Here is an 18,632-nt window from a genome sequence, read left to right as displayed (position 1 = left end):
GTGATGAGACGGTTTATAGGGAGCCTTATTCTGTCGCTGACACTCGCTGTTTTGTCCCCAGCTGAACCTGATGTATCGTACGCGGAAGTTAATTTCAAGACCCCCTCGGCGCCCCGGGTCCGGGCTGATCGAGGTCAGTTTCATCTTTGTTGGTTTCACCCTGTTTAGCTGATACGTCGTATCCTGTCGAGAGATCTCAGGGCAAACGTAACTAATGATTCCCTGTTTGAGCATAAGACGGATTGAACACGTGGAAGAGATGATGCAGGGGGTGATGGGAGGGACGGTTGTGAGGCTGCTGTGAGGAGTGAGCTCCCTTGGAGGGGCGGTGAAGGAGGAGCGCCGTGGGACGGTTTCAGGAGAGTGGGCTGTGAGAAGGGTCGGTGAGGAGAGATAGCATGGCATGTGCCGATGTGGAGCAAGCGCTGTGGGATGGGGTTGCGGAGGTGAGTGAGCGCCGTGTTGGTGTGGTGAGGAGGGAACGCGGTATAAATCCATAACCGCTCTCTCACTGTTCTTAACTCCACTCATCTACTTTCTTTCCACTTCTTTCCCCTTCCGCACCTCCTCACACCCTCTCCGCTCTTCCTCTTCCCCTGCTCCGTCTCCCCGTTTCCCCCACTGTCTCCCACTGTCACGTTCTCTTCGCCCTCTCTCATTGCCCCCTCTCCCTCCCGTCTCTCCTCTATCACAGTCACCGTCGCTACCACTCTCGGTCTCCCCATGGCGCTCTTTCCCTCTCTCTCTTTCACCACTGTCTCATCTTTCCCAGTTCGCCCCTACCGGTCTTCCAACCTCGCTCTGTCCCTAAATGTGCCCCTCAACACCCGTCAAGCCCTCTCCTCCTCTCTATCCACGGCTGTCTTCCTTTTCCCGACGCTTCTCCCCTCGTACTTCTCTCTCTCTCAAATTATCTTCTCTCTTCCCCATCCCTCTCCCACTTTTTCCTCCCCTCACTCTCCATTCTCAATACCACTCTCTTTCGCCCTCTCTCACACCTCTCCCTGACCTCTCACTGTTCCCTACTCTCTCCCCTGTACCCCCGTCTCCGCCTCTCTCACCCCGTTCTCCCTCACCATTCTTTCTGTTACATCCTCCCCCCCCCCCGTCGCCCCTGTGGCTACCTCCCCCTCTCTGCCCATCGCCTTCCTCTGTTGTCTCCTGTATCTCTCCTCTCTCTACCCCTCTCCCTCATCCTTTGTCTCTTCTCAAACCCCTCCCTCTTTTCTCTCTTCCCGACACCCTACTCCATTCTCTACCGCTCTCACTCTCTCACTTATCTGCTCTCGCTCTCTCTCCCAGACGGTCTGAACTCCACCTACTCAGATCTGAACTTTCGGAGAAAGGAACCCTGCATCGATGAGAGCGAATGTCCTCGCATTGCCCAGGGACCCGGCATTACACAAACAGGTCAGAGTTCACAGCGCAGACGTCAAACTGGATGGGTCACGTGTCATACTCCCAAGTGTCCAAGTTTCTAATGCATCTGCCTTGAACACTTCCTCTGTCAGCTCGTCCCATGGGCTGACCACAGTCTGGGTAAAGAAAGCTTGTCACTCAGGCCATCCACTATCTCCCTCCCTCCTCCATCTTCCACACTCCTGATCTCCCCCTCCCCCCCCTCTCTCACTGCTCCTTTCTTACTCCGTCTCGCCCTCCATTCCTCTCTTCATTCTCCCGGAGTGATCTACCATCTGGGATCTTGTGACAGTATTTGTTAAAGTCTGTGTACATTTCTCCAACCAATCAGGACAAACAGGTCCTCCGCAATCAAATCGGTCAGTCTAATTTCACTGGCCCGAACCCTCTTATAGGAAGTCCCTATCTATCACTTCTGGTACACTGCCCTAATCAGCCATCCTGATTTCTTACTCCAAAGATGGAAATCTCACTTGTTCTCTCTGTGGACACTGTCTACCTTTCCTGCTGTCTCCGTGAAACAGCCAGTATAACCCTAGACCCCGACCCAACCCAGCCGGACACCCTCCCATCGGAGACAAAGATACGAAAGCACGTCCCACCAGTCCCAAGGACGGCTTCGGCCCCGTTTTTATCGGATTATCGAAACACCTCCCCCCCCCCCGCCCAGGACTGTGTGGAGGGAGCTTCACTCTGTTTCTGACCCCCATGGATTGTGCATTGGGACGGTGCGGAGAGAGCTTCACTCTTTGCCTCACCCCAGGAGTGTGTGATGGGACAGTGTGAAGGGAGATTCACTCTGTGTCTGACACCAGAAGAGTGTGATGGGACGGTGTGGAGGGAGATTCACTCTGTGTCTGACCCCGGGAGTGTGTGATGGGACGGTGCGGAGGGAGATTCACTCGGTGTCTGACACCAGGAGAGTGTGATGGAACGGTGCACTGGGAGCTTCACTCTGTGTCTGACCCTCAATCAGAACAATTTTCTGTCCACAGCTGAATCTGATGTATCGTATGCGGAAGTTAATTTCAAGGCCCCCTCGGCGCCCCGGGTCCGAACAGATCGAGGATAGTTTCATCTTTTTCAGTTTGTTCCTGTTTAGGTGACGTGTCCAATCCTGTCGAGAGATTTCAGTGTAAAAGTACAGTTGACCCTAATGATTCCCTGTTTGAGAATAACACGGAGGTAACGCGTGGGAGATGCGAAGAGGGGGAAGCTCTCTTTGATGGTCCGTACGGACCGTTGCGCCCGAGAGGTAGAGTTCTAGGATGGAGTGCGCAGGGAGTGCTGTGGGAAGATGGCATGGTATGGGGCGTGTGGATGAAGGGGCAATGAGGAGCAAGTGGTGTGGGGCAGGGGTGGTGGAGCTGAGTTAGCTCCGTGTCAGTGTGTTGAGAAGGGAGGACTGTTGATGACGCTGAGAAGGAGCGCGGTATAAAACCTTAACCCCTCTCTCCCTTTTCTAACCCCACTCTCTTTTCCCTCTTTCACCTTCTCTCACCCCGTCTCCTTTCTCGCTCCCTCCCCGTCCCTCCATCACACTATTTCCCCTACTGTCTCCCACTGTCCCGTTCTCTTCGCCCTCTCTCATTGCCCCCTCTCTCTCCCGTCTCTCTTCTATACTGTCACCGTCTTTACCACTCTCGATCTCCTTCTCGCACTCTATCGCGCTCTCTCTGCTCACTCTTATACCACCGTCAACACCGTCCGTTCTTCCGACCTCTCTCTGTCCCTGTTTTCCGCTCATCTCCCCTCCACGCCTTTTCTTTCTCTATATCCACCGCTCTCTCCCTTTTCTAACCGCACTCACTTTTTTCTTGTTCTCGCTACCACATCTTTTTTCCCAAATCTCTCTTCAGTCACCCTGCCTGCGCCCCTCGTGGTTTTACACAACTCTGTGAGGTTACCCCTGCGCTCCAACGAATAAAGTCCCGACCTGCCCGACCTCTCTCCATGCCTCACTGCCCCGAGTCCAACATAATCGTAAATCTTCCAACACTGTGGTCTTTCCTATATCAGCGCGACCAACACTGAACAAGAGCGGCGTCACTGTACATCTGCAACGTGACCTCCCGACTCCTGTACCATCATCTTCCAGAGCAGTGTACCATCTGAGACCTTGTTAAAGTCTAGGTAGATTACATCTACTCTCCGTGACTGATCTGTCCTTCCCGAACATATTAGCCCGACAAATCTCTCTGCGTCTCAGGCCATCCAGTATCTGTCTTCCTCCTCCATCTTCCACCTTCCAGATCTCCCCCCACCTCACTCTCTCACCGCTCCTTTCGTTCTCCCTGTCTCCCTCCCTTCCACTCTTCCATCTCCCAGAGAGATCTACCATCTGGGAACTTGTGACAGTGTTTGATAAAGTCAGTGTACACTTTATCAATCAATCAATCAAGACAAACGGGTCCTCCGCAATCAAATCGGTCAGTCTAATCTCCCCTGGCCCCACCCCCTTATACAGAGCAGCCCAACAATAGGGCACTGAAGTCCCTATCCACCACGTCTAGTACACTGCCCTAATCAGCCGTCCTGCTGTCTTACTCCAAAGATGGAAATCTGAAATGTTCTCTCCGTGGACACTGTCTACATTTCCTGCTGTCTCCGTGAAGCAGCCAGCATAACCATAGACCCCGACCCAACCCAGCCGGACTCCCTCCCATCGGGGAGAAAGGTACGAAAGCTCGTCCCACCAGTCTCAAGGAAGGCTTCTTCCCCCTTTGTAACCATCCAGGGGTCCCATGAAAGGCCCTATCGGTTCCTCCTCCACTACCGCCACCTGCAGCCTATTCCATGCACTCACCACTCACTTGAGTAAAATGACAACGTCCTACTGACGTCACCTTTGTATCTGCCTCCAAGCAGCTTAAAGCATGGCCTCTCGTGCGAGCCATTTCAGTCCTGCGACAAAACCTCTGACTATCCACGCGATCAATGCCTCTCATCATCTTCTACACCTCTATGAGGTCACCTCCCATCCTTCGTCGCTCCAAGGAGAAAAGGCCGAGTTCACTCAACCTATTCTCGTAAGGCATGCTCCCCAATCCAGACAGCATCCTTGTAAATCTCATCTGCACCCTTTCTATGGCTCTACATCCTTACTATAGTGAGGCGACCAGAACTGAGCACAGTACTCCAAGTGGGGTCTGACCAGGGTCCTATATAGCTGAAACATCACCTCTCAGTTCCTAAATTCAATTCCACGATTGATGAAGGCCAACACACCATCCGCCTTCTTAACCACAGAGTCAACCTGCGCAGCTGCTTTGAGCTCGGACCCTAAGATGCCTTTTATTCTCCACACTGCCAAGTGTCTTACCATTAATACTATGTTCTGCCATCGTATTTGACTGATAAAAAAGAACCGCTTCACACTTAACTGGGTTCAAATCCATCTGCCACTTCGTTAGCCCCGTTTTGCATCCTATCAATGTCCCGCTGTAATCTCTGACAGCCCTCCAACTATCCACAACACCCCCAAGCATTGTGTCATCAGCAAACCAAAGAACCCATCCCCCCACAACTTCATTCAGTTCATTTATAAAAGTCAAGAAAAATAAGGGCCCCAGAACAGATCCCTGATGCACTCCACTGGTGACCGACTTCTGTGCAGAATATGACCCGTCTACAATCACTCTTTGCCTTCTGTGGGCAAGCCAGTTGTTGATCCACAAAGCAATATCCGCTTGGATCCCATTCCTCTTTACTTTCTCAGTAAGCCTTGCATGGAGTATCTTATAAAACGCTTTGCTGAAGACCACATTCACTACATCCACTGCTCTTCCTTAATCACCTTCTTCTTCCTTTAGTCACATCTCCACAAGAATTCAATCTGTCTCGTAAGGCACGATCTGCCCTTTACAAAGCCATACTAACCACTCCTAATCATATTATACCTCTCCAAATGTTCATAAATCCTGCCTCTCACGATCTTCTCCATCAACTTACCAACCGCTGAGGTAAGACCTTCTGGTCTATAATTTCCTGGGCAATGTCCTCTCATTTTCTTTAATAAAGGAACAACATCCACAATCATCCGGAACCTCTCACGTTTCCATTGATGATGCAGAGATCATCGCCAGAGCTTCAGCAATCTCTTCCCTCGCCTCCCACAGTAGACTGGGGTATATTTCGTCCGGTACCCGTGACGTATCCAGTTTGATGCTTTCCAAAAGCTCCATTACTTCATCTTTCTTAATATCTACATGCTCAGGCTTTTCAGTCTGTTGCAAGTCATCACTACAGTCACTAAGATACTGAAGTAAAGTATTCATTAAATAGCTCCTATTGTCTTAATAAATATTTATTGTGATCTTATGATCACATGGTATCTCCACAGCTGCGCAAGAACGGGAGTCGAAAGTGAAGATCGGAAATAGACCGTACCGTCTGATCTGCCTACTCTGCCTAGTTACAGCCGCCCTAATCGTGATTGTGGTCGGACTCTCGATTCATGGTGAGTGGAACGGTCTGCGGATGGAGTCAGACCGTAAATTAAGAAAGTGGAATATATTGAGATTGTAAAACACAACAGTGAAACCAAAACCCCCCTTACCGTAACACCGATGGAAGAAGGCAGCGTACATGAGGTTTAGGAAGCGAGGATCATACGAGTCTATTGAGGAAAATGGGGCAGTAAGAAAAGAGATGAAGAAGGGGTTGTGGACAGAAAGAAGGGAGCAAGAGAAGGCCCTGGCGAGTAGGGTAAAGGAAAACCCCAAGGCATTCTTCAATTATGTGAAGAACAAAAGGATGATAGGAGTGAAGGTAGGACCGATTAGAGATAAAAGTGGGAAGATGTGTCTGGAGGCTGTTGAAGTGAGCGAGGTCCTCAATGAATACTTCTCTCCGGTATTCACCAATGAGAGGGAGCTTGATGACGGTGAGGACAATATGAGGGTGTTCAATGTTCTGGAGTATGCTGATATTAACGGAGAGGAGGTGTTGGACTTCTTAAAATACATTACGACGGATAAGTCCCCGGGGCCTGACGAAATATTCCCCAGGCCTGCTCCACGAGGGGAAAGAAGAGATTGTTGAGACTCTAGCTAGGATCGTTATGTCCTCGTTGTCCACGGGAATGGTATGGTAGGATTGGAGGGAGGCGAATATTGTCCTTTTGTTCAAATAAGTTTGTAGGGATAGTCTGAGTAATTATAGCCCAGTGAGCCTTATGTCTATTTTGAGAAAGCTGTTTGAAACGATTCTTCGAGATAGAATCTATGGACATTTAGAGAATCATGGTCTGATCAGGGACAGTCAGCATGACTTTGTGAAGGGCAGATCGTATCTAACAAGCCTGATAGAACCCTTTGAGGAGGTGGTAGACAGACTGACTGACATACGTTATTGATCACGAGGGAAATTGGGTTTCGTTATAGCCGCACCAACCAAGAAATGTGAAGAAATAAGCAATATACAACAATAACTAATTAAATAATAAGTTAATCATGCCAAGTGGAAGTAAGCCCAGGACGAGCCTATTGGCTCAGGGTGTTTGACACTCCGAGGGATGAGTTGTAAAGTTGGATCGCCGCAAGTAGGAATGACTTCCTATGACGCTGAGTTTTACATCTCGGTGGAATGAGTCTCTGGCTGAATGTACTCTTGTGCCTAACCAGTACATTGTGGAGTGGATGGAAGACATTGTCCAAGAGGGCATGCAACTTGGACGGCATCCACTTTTCAGACACCACCGTCAGAGAGTCCAGTTCCACCCCCACAACATCAGTGGCCTTACGAATGAGTTTGTTGATTCTGTTGGTGTCTGCTACCCTCAGCCTGCTGCCCCAGCACACAACAGCAAACATGATAGCACTGGCCACCACAGCCTCGTAGAGCATCGTAAGCATCGTCCGGCAGATGTTAAAGGACCTCAGTCTCCTCAGGAAATAGAGACGTCTCTGCCCCTTGTTGTAGACAGCCTCAGTGTATCATGACCAGTCCCGTTTATTGTCCATTCGTATCCCCAGGTATTTGTAATCCTCCACCATGTCCACACTGACCCCTTGGATGGAAACAGGCGTCACCGGTGCCTTAGCCCTCCTCAGGTCCACCACCAGCCCCTTAGCCTTTTTGATAAGTCAGATAGATGGGGGTAATGCAGTGGATGTGATACACATGGAATTTAGTCCGGCATTTGACAAGGTTCCGCACGGTAGAGCTTATTTAGAAAGTCAGAAGGCATGGGATCCAGGGAAGCTTGGCCAGGTGGATTCACAATTGGCTTGCCTGGAGAAAGCAGAGTGTCGTGGTGGAGGGAGTACACTCGGATTGGAGGGCTGTGACTAGTGGTGTTCCTCAAGGATAGGCTCTAGTACCTCTGTTTTTCGTGATTTTACTAACGACATGGACGTAGGTGTAGAAGGGTGGGTTGGCAAGTTTGCAGAAGACACAAAGTTTGGTGGTGTTGTGGGTAGCGTAGAGGGTTGTCGAAGATTGCAGAGAGACATTGATAGGATGCAGAAGTTGGCTGAGAAGTGGCAGTTGGAATTCAACCCGGAGAAGTGTGAGGTGGTACACTTTGGAAGGACAAACTCAAGGCAGAGTACAAAGTAAATGGTAGGATACTTGGTAGTGTGGCGGAGCAGAGGGAACTGGGAGTACATGTCCACAGATCCTTCAAAGTTGCCTCACTGTTAGATAGGGTAGTTGAGAACGTTTATGGAGTGTTAGATTTCATAAGTCGAGGGACAGAGTTTACGAGTTAAGGAGTAATGATGCAGCTCTATAAAACTCTGGTTAGGCCACACTTGAAGTACTGTGTCTAGTTCTGGTCGCCTCACTATAGGGAGGTTGTGGAAGCGTTAGAAAGGGAACAGAGGAGATTTACCAGGATGCTGCCTGGTTTTTGAGAGTATGGATTATGATCAAAGATTAAGGGAGCTAGGGCTTTACTCTCTGGAGAGAAGGAGGATGGGAGGAGACATGATAAAGTTATACAAGATGTTAAGAGGAATAGATAGAGTGGACAGCCAGCGCCTCTTCCCTAGGGCACCACTGCTCAGTACAAGAGGACATGGCTTTAAGGTAAGGAGAGGGAAATTCAAGGGGGATACTAGAGGAAGGGTTTTTTAGTCGGAGAACAGTTAGTGTGTAATGCACTTCCTGAGTCAGTGGTGGAGGCAGATACACTGGTGATATTTAATAGCCTACTAGACAGGTATATGGAGGATTTTAAGGTGGTGGGTTATATGGGAGGCAGCGTTTAAGGGGTGGGCACAACATTGTGGGCCGAAGGGCCTGAACAGTGCTGCACTATTCTATGTTCTATAACACGGTCACACCGACACGCCATTGCTGGTACCGTTGTAAACGGACCTTCAACGAGACACAGATACATTCCTGACCGCAACACTGACACGACCATCGCCGTGACACAAACATGACGCAGACCCCCATTGTAACATCAACAAAACCTTCACCAGGACATTGATATACCCCTCAGAGTAACACAGACGACGCATATCACTGTGCCACCAGCACATCCTTCACTGTGACACCCTTCACCGTGACACTGACACAACACTCTCTGAGACTCAGTCGGTAGCGTGACGCCGACTCAGGTGGCACTGTAAACGCTAAACATCCTTCACCATCTCTCGCAGTATCACAGATTCGTCAGTCTACGTTCACCTCCGACCGAAACTGCCATGAGTTAAACTCAACCGTTGAATCCAAGCTCTCTGCGCTCAACTCTAATCTGTCCGATCTTAAACGAATGAACAACGATCTCCGTCACCAGTTCACTGAGATGGAAACGAAGTACAGATCCTTCAACGAAACTAAGGCTCAAATCTGTGAATTGTTGACCAGCAGAAGAGGTGAGGCATCATCCCCCTCTTTCACCCGCTCCTCATCACAGGGCAGGCATGGAGAGAGGAAGCGTCACTCTGTGCTTGACATCGGGAGTGTGTGAAGAGATGGTATGGAGGATGATTCACTCTGTGTTTGACCCGGTGAGTGTGTGATGGGGCTGCGTGGACGAAGGTTCACTCTGTCACTGAATCCAGGAGAGTGTGATGGAACATTGTGGATGTGGATTCACTCTGTGTCTGACCACGGGATTGTGAGACGTAACATTTCAGCTTCACTCTATGTCCCACTCCGGGAATGTCTGATGGGACAATATGGATCCAGCTTGACTCTGTGTCTGACAGCGGGATTGTGTGACGGGACAGTGCCCAGAGAGATTCACCCCATGCCTGACCACTGAAGTGTGTTACGGTAACGTGGAGAGAGCGTTTCACCCTGAAGCCGGGAGTGTACGACGAGACGGTGCAGCGGGGGCTTCACTCTGTGTCTGAAATCCAGAGTGAGGGACGGGACGAAACAAGAGGGAGCATTACTCTGTGTCTGAATCCAGGAGTGTGTAATGGGACAGGTTGGAAGGAGCTTCACTCTATGTCTGATTCCCGGAGTAATGGGATCGTGGAGAGAGAGCTTCTGTGTCTGACTCCGAGACTGTGCGAGGTGGACAGTGCAGAGAGACGTTCATTCTATGTGACACCGGATTGTGTGATTGGATGTTGTGGAGCGAGTCTGAACCCGTCAGTGTGCCATGGGAGAGCATGGGCGGAACTTCGCTTTGTGTGTGAGCACAGCTGAGCGTGATGGGACGGTTGAGAGAGATCTTCACTCTGTGACTCGCCAGGAGGTCTGTGATGTACGGAGGATGTAAGGAGGGAGATTTACCCTGTGTTAAGCTCGTGAGTGTTTGATGGGACGGTGTGGAGGCAGCTTACCTCTGTTTCTGACCCCGGGAGTGTGTGCTTGGACGGTGTGTACGGAGCATCGCTCGTTTTCTGACCCCTGTGTTATTTGGTGTTACTGGGCAGAAGGAGCATCTTACTGTCTGACGACGGGAGTATGCGGCGGGATGGTGCAGAGAGTATTTCAATTCCTATCTGACCATGGGGAGGATGTGTTGGGGAAGTGTGGAGGGAGGCTCAATCTGTGTTTATCGGCAGGACTGCGTGAAGAAAGAGCATGAAGTGAGCTTCATTCCATGTTTGACACAAGGAGTGTTTGACAGTCTGGTGGAGTGAAAGATTCAGTCTGAGCCTGACACCAATCGTGTGTGATGGGACAGTGTGAAAGGAGAATCACTCTGTGTCTGACAGTGGGAGAGTATAATGAGTCCGTGAGACAAGAGCCGCATTCTTCGTCTGCCCCAAGAGTGTGTGACGTGACATAGTGGATGGAACCCAAGTTTGTAGTCTGACCCGTCAGGGATGTGTGTGATTGAATGGCCTGCAGGGAACTTCACTCTATAACTGAATCCGGGTGCCTGTGATGGGACGGTGATGAGGTAGTTTCTTTGCGAATCTGATCTCGGGAGTGTGTGATGGGACGGTGTGGAGGGAGATTCACTCTGTGTCTGACCCCGGGAGTGTGTGATGGGACGGTGTGGAGGGAGTTTCACTCTGTGTCTGAACCTGGGAGTGTGTGAGGGGTCGGTGTGGAAGAAGATTCGTAAGAGCGTGTGATTTGACAGTGAGCAGCGTGCAGTCTGATCCCATGAGTGTGTGATGGGGGGCTAATGCGAGGGAGAGCTTCACTCTGTGTCTGGCCCCGGAAATGAGCATGACGTAATAGCATAAGAGAGTTCCACTCTATGTTCCCTCCTGGATTCTGTGAAGGGACAGAGTCCCTCAGTGTCTGGCAACGGGTTGCGTGAGTGGAAATTCATGTGTATCACCACTGGAGTGTGTGACGGGACGGTATGGATTGAAATTCTATTTGTGTCTGTCCCTCAGGATCTCTGTGATAGGATGGTCTAAAGGAGCTTGTAACTGACTCCTGAAGTTAGTGATGGGGCATAGTTGAGGGAGCTACACCTGGGTGCCGTGGCGGGAGTTTCAATTTGAGTCTGATAGCAGGAAGGTGGGAGGAGACGGTGTGAACGAGCTTCAGTTTGATTCTGACGACGAGAATGCGTGATAGAAGGGTGTGAGGGTAGTTTGTATTTGACACCGGGAACGTATAATGGGACATTTTCGGGGGAGTCTCACTCTGTGTCTGACCCCGTGAGTGTGTGATGGGACGGTGTGGAGGGAGATTCACTAAGTGTGTGACCCCGTGAGTGTGTGATGGGACGGTGTGGAGTGAGCTTTACTCTGTGTCTGACACAGTGTGCTTGCGATGGGATATTATGCAGGGAACATCACTCTGTGGCAAACCCTAGGAATGAGCATTGGGAGAGTGAGGAGGCAGCTTCACTCTGTGTTTTACTAGAAGTGTCTAATGGAACAGTGCAATACGGAGCTCACACTGGGTGAAACCCTGGGAGTGTGATGGGACTGTATGGAGGGAGCGTCACTCTACTTCAGACGTATGTCGACTGTGACAGGATGATGTGGCAGGAGCTGCACTCTGTGACTGACACAGTGTGCGTGTGATGGAATGTTACGGAAGTAGTATCACTTATACCTGACCCATGGAGTATGTGACGTGACTGTGTGGAGGGAGATTCACTCTGTGTCTGACCCCGGGAGTGTGTGACGTGACTGTGTGGAGGGAGATTCACTCTGTGTCTGACCCCGGGAGTGTGTGATGGGACGGTGTAGAGGAAGCTTCACTCTGTGTCTGACCCCGGGAGTGTGTGATAGGACGGTGTAGAGGGAACTTCACTCTGTGTCTGACCCCGGGAGTGTGTGATGGGACGGTGTAGAGGGAACTTCACTCTGTGTCTGACAACAGGATTGTGTGTTGGGACAGTCTGGTGGGATCATCACTCTGTGACCAAACCCAGGATTGTGTGATGGGACGGCGTGGAGTGAGATACGCTCTGTGTGTCCGACCCCTGGAGAGTGCGATGGGGCACTGTAGAGGGTACGTCACTCTATGTCTGACCCCGGGAGTGTGTGATGGGACCGTGTGGAGTGAGATTCTTTCTGCGTCTTACCTCGGGAGTGTGTGATGGGACAGTATTGAGGGTGATTCACTCTGTGCCTGACCCGGGGAGTGTGTGTGATGGGACGGTTTGCAGGGAGCTTCGGTCTGTATCTGACCCGGGGAGTATGCGATGGAACGGTGAGAAGGGAGCTTCACTCTGTATCTATCCCCAGCAGTGTGTGATGGAGCGGTGTCGAGGGAGCTTCACTCTGTGTCTGAATCCGGGAGTGCGTGATGGGACAGTGTGGAGGGAACTTTGTGTCTGATTCCGGGGTTGTGTGATGGGACGGTGTGGAGGAAGCTTCACTCTGTATCTGACCCCGGGTGAGTGTGATGGGAGGGTGTGGAGGGAGATTCACTCTTTTTCTGACCCCGGGTGTGTGAGATGGGACGGTGTGGAGGGAGCTTCACTCTGTGTCTGACCCCAGGAGTGTGTGATGGGGCGGTGTGGAGGAAGATTCACTCTGTGTCTGACACCGGGAGTGTGTGATTGGACGGTGTCTATCTCCCGGCGGATTCACTGCTACATGTTCGGAAATTCCAGAGCCAATTTGTCAAGGGACCGGTGAGGAGGGTGTTTCATTCTGTACTTGACCAGTTGTGTGTGATGGGTCGGTGAGGAGAGATCCTCTTTCGCTGTCTGACACACAGCGGACGTAATGGACGGTACGCAGTGAGATTCACTGTTCTTTTCTCCCAATTTCCAGAGCAATATTTTTCCCATAACTGGATCAGAAATGATGGCCCGTGTTATTTTATATCCACGGTTAACACTTCCTACGATGAAGCGAAGCAGAATTGTTCGAACTCTGATTCTAAACTTCTTGAAATAAATTCAGCAGAAGAGGAGGTACGTGTCAGATCGACGGAAGATGTATCCACACCAGAGGGAAGCTCCCTTAACTCCGTTTGATCTCACACTTCCGGGCTCAGACACAGAGTGACGCTCCCTCTTTCTCGTCCCAGCACACACTCCTGCTGTCAGTAACGGAGCGAATCTCCTTCACACCTTTCCATCACACATGTCCGGTGTCAGACACAGAGTGAGGCTCCTTTCACACCGGCCTATCACACACTCCCGGGGTCAGACACAGAGTGAATCTCCCTCCACACCGTCACATCATACACTCCCCGGTTCAGACACAGAGTGAGGCTCCTTCCACTCCGTGACATTCATATTCTCGCGTGGTGAGACAAAGTATTAAGCTCCTGCAACACCATCCCTTCACACTCACCTGGGTTCAGACATAAAGGGACGCACCGTAAAACTCTTTGGGATTCAATCATTAATGATAGCAATTTAATTTCACAGAATTTTGTTACAAAAACTCTCCGCGACCGCATTTCATATTGGATTGGAAAATGCAAAGACGGGTGAGCTTTGGGATCTTGCAGGTTTCTGAAAAGAAAGTGGGTCGTCGGATTGATACACGCTGCGAGAAGCGAGTGGGCGGTGGATTTATTTTGGGGACTGGCACAGGCTGCGGGAAGGTTGTGTGCAGTGATATTAGTTTGTGGTCAGACACGGTTTGCTAAAGGGAGTGGACAGTGGTATGATTTTGCGGACAAACAAGGGCTGTGGGGTGAGAGTGGGCATTCGGGGCGTTTTGGAGAGAAAAAGTTCTGCGGTGAGAGAATGAGCAATTGGATTTGTTTGAGGATCGACAAGGCCTGTTGGTACAGAGTGTGCAGTAGAATTAATTGAACCATATAACTACATAACATTTACAGCACGGAAATAGGCCATCTCGGCCCTTCTAGTCCGTGACGAACACTCACTCTCACCTAATCCCATCTAACTGCACTAAGCCCATAACACTCTATTCCTTTCCTGTCCATATACCTATCCATTTGTTTAAATGACAAAATGGAACCCAAATCATACCTCCGTCACCTAACATATCTCATTCCCTAACAGGAGATCCAGCACTGCCCTTTCTCTAGTTGGTAACTATATGCATTGCTGCAAAAAACTAGACTGCATAGATTCTACAAACTCCAAACCATCCAGCACTTTTACAGAATTGGCTTCCCAGTCCATGTGTGGAAAATTAAAATCTCCCACAATCACAACCTTGTGCTTACTACAAGTATTTGCTATCTCCTTACAAATTTGCTCCTCAAATTCCTGCTCCCCATTAGGTGGTCTATAATTGTTACTATACCTTTCGTATTCCTCAATTCGCACGAAATAGCCTCCCTAGACGAGCCCTCTAATTTATCCTGTATTACCACCGCTGTAATATTTTCTCTGACAAATAATGTAAGACACCCCCTCTTGCCCCTCCGATTCTATCAGACCTGATAGAAAAATATGGAGTTAGTTCTCGTGCGTTCAGAGATGAGATTGCGCAGTGGAGGAAGATGTCCCATTACATCTCTTCATCATAGAAATCAACGAATACTTAGTTGCCAATCACACCCCTCCTGCAAGCATGATTCACTAATTGCTATAACATCATATTTCCAGGTATCAATCCATGCTCTAAGCTCATCCACATTTCTTACAATGCTCCTCGCATTAAAATAGATACATTGAAAAAACTCTCCACCTCTTCCTCTATGTTTATCCCTAACGGTACAAACAACTTTATTATCTTTTTCTTCCTTCTCTCCTATATCCTCGGTCTGAGCGCTCCTCTTCTCCATCACCTGCTTATCCTGTCTCCGACATTGTCTACTAGCTTTTTCTATTTGTGAAATAACCTGCTCTCTCCTAGTTTCTTCAAATTGATTCACACCCCGACCATTCTATTTGAAAGTCTCCCCCGTAGCCTTAGCAAATCTCCCCGCCTGGATATTTTTTCCCCTCAGGATTCAAGAGTAACCCATACTTTTTGTACGGGTCGCACCTGCCCTAATGGAGATCCCAGAAACTTGAATCACTGTCCCCTGCTTCAACCCCTCAGCCACGCAGTTATCCTCCATCTCATTCCATTCCTACTGTCACTGTCGCGAGGCACAGGCAGTAATCCCGAGATTACTACCTTTGCGGTCCTTCTTCACAACTTACTTCCTAACTCCCTATATTCTCCTTTCAGGACCACTTCCCTTTTCCTACCTATGTCATTGGTACCGATATGTACCACGACCTTTGGCTGCTTTCCCTCCCACTTCAGGATATCTTGGACGCGATCAGTAACATCCCGGACCCTGGCACCAGGGAGGCAAACTACCATCCGGGTCTCCTGACTGGGCCCACAGAATCGCCTGTCTGACCCCCTAACTATCGAGTCCCCTATTACTACTACCTTCCTCTTCCTTTCCCTACGCTTCTGAGCTACAGGCCGGACTCTATGCCAGTGGCACGGCACCTGTCGTTTCTCCCAGGTAAGTTGTCCCCACCCCCCCCCCCAACAGTACTCAATCAGAAGTACTTATTTTCAAGGGGTACAGCCACTGGTGTACTCTCTACTACCTGACTCTTCCCCTTCCCTCTCCTAACCTTGACGCACCTTCGGCCTCCTGTGGCCCTGGTGTGCCCACCTGCCGGTAACTCATCTCTATCATCTCCTCACTCTTCCTGACCAGACGAAGGTAATCGAGCTGCAGCTTCTGTTCCCTAACACGGTCCCTTAGGAGCTACAACTCGGCGCATCCGACGCAGATGCGGACGTCCGGCAGGCTACGAGTCTCCAGGACCTCCCAATCCGACACCGAGGACAACAAACTGCCTTCACACTCATAATTCCCCCTTTCCTCAAATAAAAGGAAACATTAAAACAAAACCTACCTTGCCTCGCCCGTTTCCACCTAAGCCTGGTAAGCCAAATCCCTTAAGAGCCCTTTACTCTGCTCCCGGCTCACTCCGCTGCCCGCTGTATAAGGCTGTGTTCCTTTTAAATCTTCCCCGCTTCGCTGCCCAGCGTCACAGGCCTGCGCAGTCCCGCCTCTCTTAACTGCAGTGAGAAGAAGAAAAAAATCCTTTCTGATCCTTAGACTTCCTTCTCCAAATGTGGGAACTGACATGGGCTGTGGGAAGAGAGTGGGATGTGGCTGTCTTTCGGTGGTTGACACAGATCTTTATCGGAAGGCGAGGCATTGGGATTATTTTGGGGACCAGCACGGGTCCGTGGGGAGAGAGTGGAGCTATAGAGCTCTTTTGGGAACTGACCCAGGTTGTGGGAGAGAGTGAGGCAGTGGGAACACCTTGGGGCCTGGCACATGTCTATGGGGAGAGAATGATGGAGGGCTGTACTGTGGGGACAGACACAGATCTGTGGGGAGAGAATGGTTCAGTGGGAGTGCTCTGTGGACTGAGACACGTCCGTGGGGAGAGCATGAGAAACGGGAGGTGTCTTGGTGACTGACACAGGTCTCTGAGAAGAGGGTTGAGCAGTGGGATTATTTGGGGGACCGGCACGGGGCTGTGGGGAGAGAGTCAGGCGGTGAGTGTAGTTTGGACTGACACTGATCTGTGGGATGGGATTGGTGAGTGTGAGCACTTAGACAGAGAACACAGGCCTGTGGGGAGACAGTAAAGAAGTGGGAGCATTTTGAGGACTGACATGGGGCCTTGGAAGACACTGGCGCTGTGGGAATAATTTGGGGACTGACACGGGCCTGTGAGGAGAATGTTGGGTCCTGTTATAATTCTGGTCTCTGACACCGATCTGCTGTTAGAGGGGGCAAGGGATTACTTTGGTGACTGACACTGGGCTGCAGAGAGAGTGGGTCAGTGGGATATTCTGGAGGCTGACACAGGGCTGTGCTGGGACAGTGGGGTTGTGGGAGATGTTGGGGTGCCACAGGTCAATGACGAGGGAGGATATCAGTGGTTTGGGGGACTGATTGCTGGAGGTGTGTTGACATTGTTTACCCATCTTTGACAGGAAAGTGGCTTCGAATGTCATGTTCCGAACGAACGGTGGAGACCCCGAGTGCGGTGTATGTACATGGTACACTGAGAGTAAACCTTGCGATGAGGTTCGCACGCGCTTCATCTGTGAGAAGTCTGCACCTTCGTGCCCAGATATTTCTGAAAAGATCCAGGATCTCTGTCATCAACCACTGGGACCGACTTGAATACAATGATAAAACCCTCTTTCTCCTCCATTTCTCTTAACCACTCACATTAACCCCTCCGCGCCGCTGCCAGTCACCCTTACCCTATTCTCCTCTTTCCTTCAATCACAGTCTTACTCACCATCTTACCATCTCTGTACACTCGTCCCTCTAATGACTCTCCCTTATCCTTCTCCACTCCCGCCTCCTCTGTTACAACCCCGTTTTCCTCAGCCTGGTTTCTTGCCTCCCTCGCCCCCAATTCCCCCTTCTGTTCCCGGTCTCTCCCTCGATTAGCTTTCACTTCCACTAGCTCATTCTTTCCCACAACCTGGATCAGTTCCCAAAAGAGCTCCATAGCTCCACTCTCTCCCCTCGATTAGAGATTCTGTCTCTACCCACTCTCCTCATCCTACTGTGTCGCTTTTATCAAACCCAACTCGCACCCCGCTTCTGTCTTTAGCTACTCTCACCTCAATCATGTGCGTTAATGTTCTCGTTACCCCAGTCATGGGGAAATAGAGTGCACGCATTCGGCTGATCTGTGTCCCTTGTGGTTTTCTACACCTCTGTAAGGTCACCGAAAAAAGTCTCAGAATTCCCAAACTCGCTCCATAACTCAGTCCCTCCTGTCCCGGCAGCATCCTCGGAAATCTCCCTCTGCAATCTTTCCAGTTCGTTGAAATTTCTCTTAGAGCAAGGCAAGCAGAACTGAACTCCATACTCCAAGTGCGGCCTGACCGACGTCATCTGCAACTGCAACGTGACCTCCGACCCCCGTACTCAGTGTCCTGACTGATGAAGGCCAGCGTGTCAAATGTCCTGTCCACCTGTATCGCATCTTTTCTACTGGACTCACGGTCTGTTTTATTATCTGTGACTTAGACCACCTGAGATTTCTTCTTTTGAAGAATCAGTAGGGCTCAAATATGTAAAATTAACGTCAAATGCAAAACGTTAATAAATGCCGCAAAAATGTGGAGGTGTTGCTGATACGTTCAAGAATATGCTGGCGGAGGGGAAGAAGGTCTTCCTGGTTCATTGAGATTTCAATCTCCTGTTCGTCGTCAACCCTCCTTCCCAGCCGACCATCCTCGTCACCGTCATCCACGACTTCCGCAAAAGCCCTCCCCGTTTCCGCCACCGCTATCTTGTTCCACACCCTGTCTCCATGACCCCTCCGTCCCCTACACTCCGTGTTGTCTCCGTTATCTCCAGCTTCACAAATTCGGCTCTCCTTCTCACTGACCCGCTCCATCCCCTGCAGGTCCTCCACGATTCCATTAACCCTCTCCCTCCTCCACACGTCT

The 18,632-nt window shown here is 50.3% G+C and overlaps 1 protein-coding gene across 1 annotated transcript; it reads left to right on the top strand.

The window, feature by feature from the left end:
* The first annotated feature begins 2,432 nt into the window (after positions 1-2,432).
* LOC140720486 (uncharacterized) lies at positions 2,433-18,254 on the top strand. The gene is made up of 6 exons (XM_073035336.1): positions 2,433-2,505; positions 5,762-5,878; positions 9,030-9,245; positions 13,026-13,168; positions 13,631-13,692; positions 17,151-18,254. The coding sequence occupies exons 1-6, from the start codon at positions 2,433-2,435 to the stop codon at positions 17,341-17,343; spliced, it is 804 nt and encodes a 267-aa protein (XP_072891437.1). The 3' UTR covers positions 17,344-18,254.
* Positions 18,255-18,632: the final 378 nt, after the last annotated feature.

This window comes from Hemitrygon akajei, unplaced genomic scaffold, assembly GCF_048418815.1.
Source record: "Hemitrygon akajei unplaced genomic scaffold, sHemAka1.3 Scf000043, whole genome shotgun sequence".
In the NCBI taxonomy this organism is placed as follows: Eukaryota; Metazoa; Chordata; class Chondrichthyes; order Myliobatiformes; family Dasyatidae; genus Hemitrygon; species Hemitrygon akajei.
This window is presented reverse-complemented; position numbering and strand designations above follow the sequence as displayed.

Coding starts and splice junctions, on each gene's coding strand:
- LOC140720486 (XM_073035336.1), top strand. CDS start 2,433: ATGCGGAAGTTAATTTCAAGGCCCCCTCGGCGCCCCGGGTCCGAACAG. Junction 9,246..13,025: donor ATTGTTGACCAGCAGAAGAG/GTGAGGCATCAT, acceptor CCCAATTTCCAG/AGCAATATTTTTCCCATAAC. Junction 13,693..17,150: donor ATTGGAAAATGCAAAGACGG/GTGAGCTTTGGG, acceptor CATCTTTGACAG/GAAAGTGGCTTCGAATGTCA.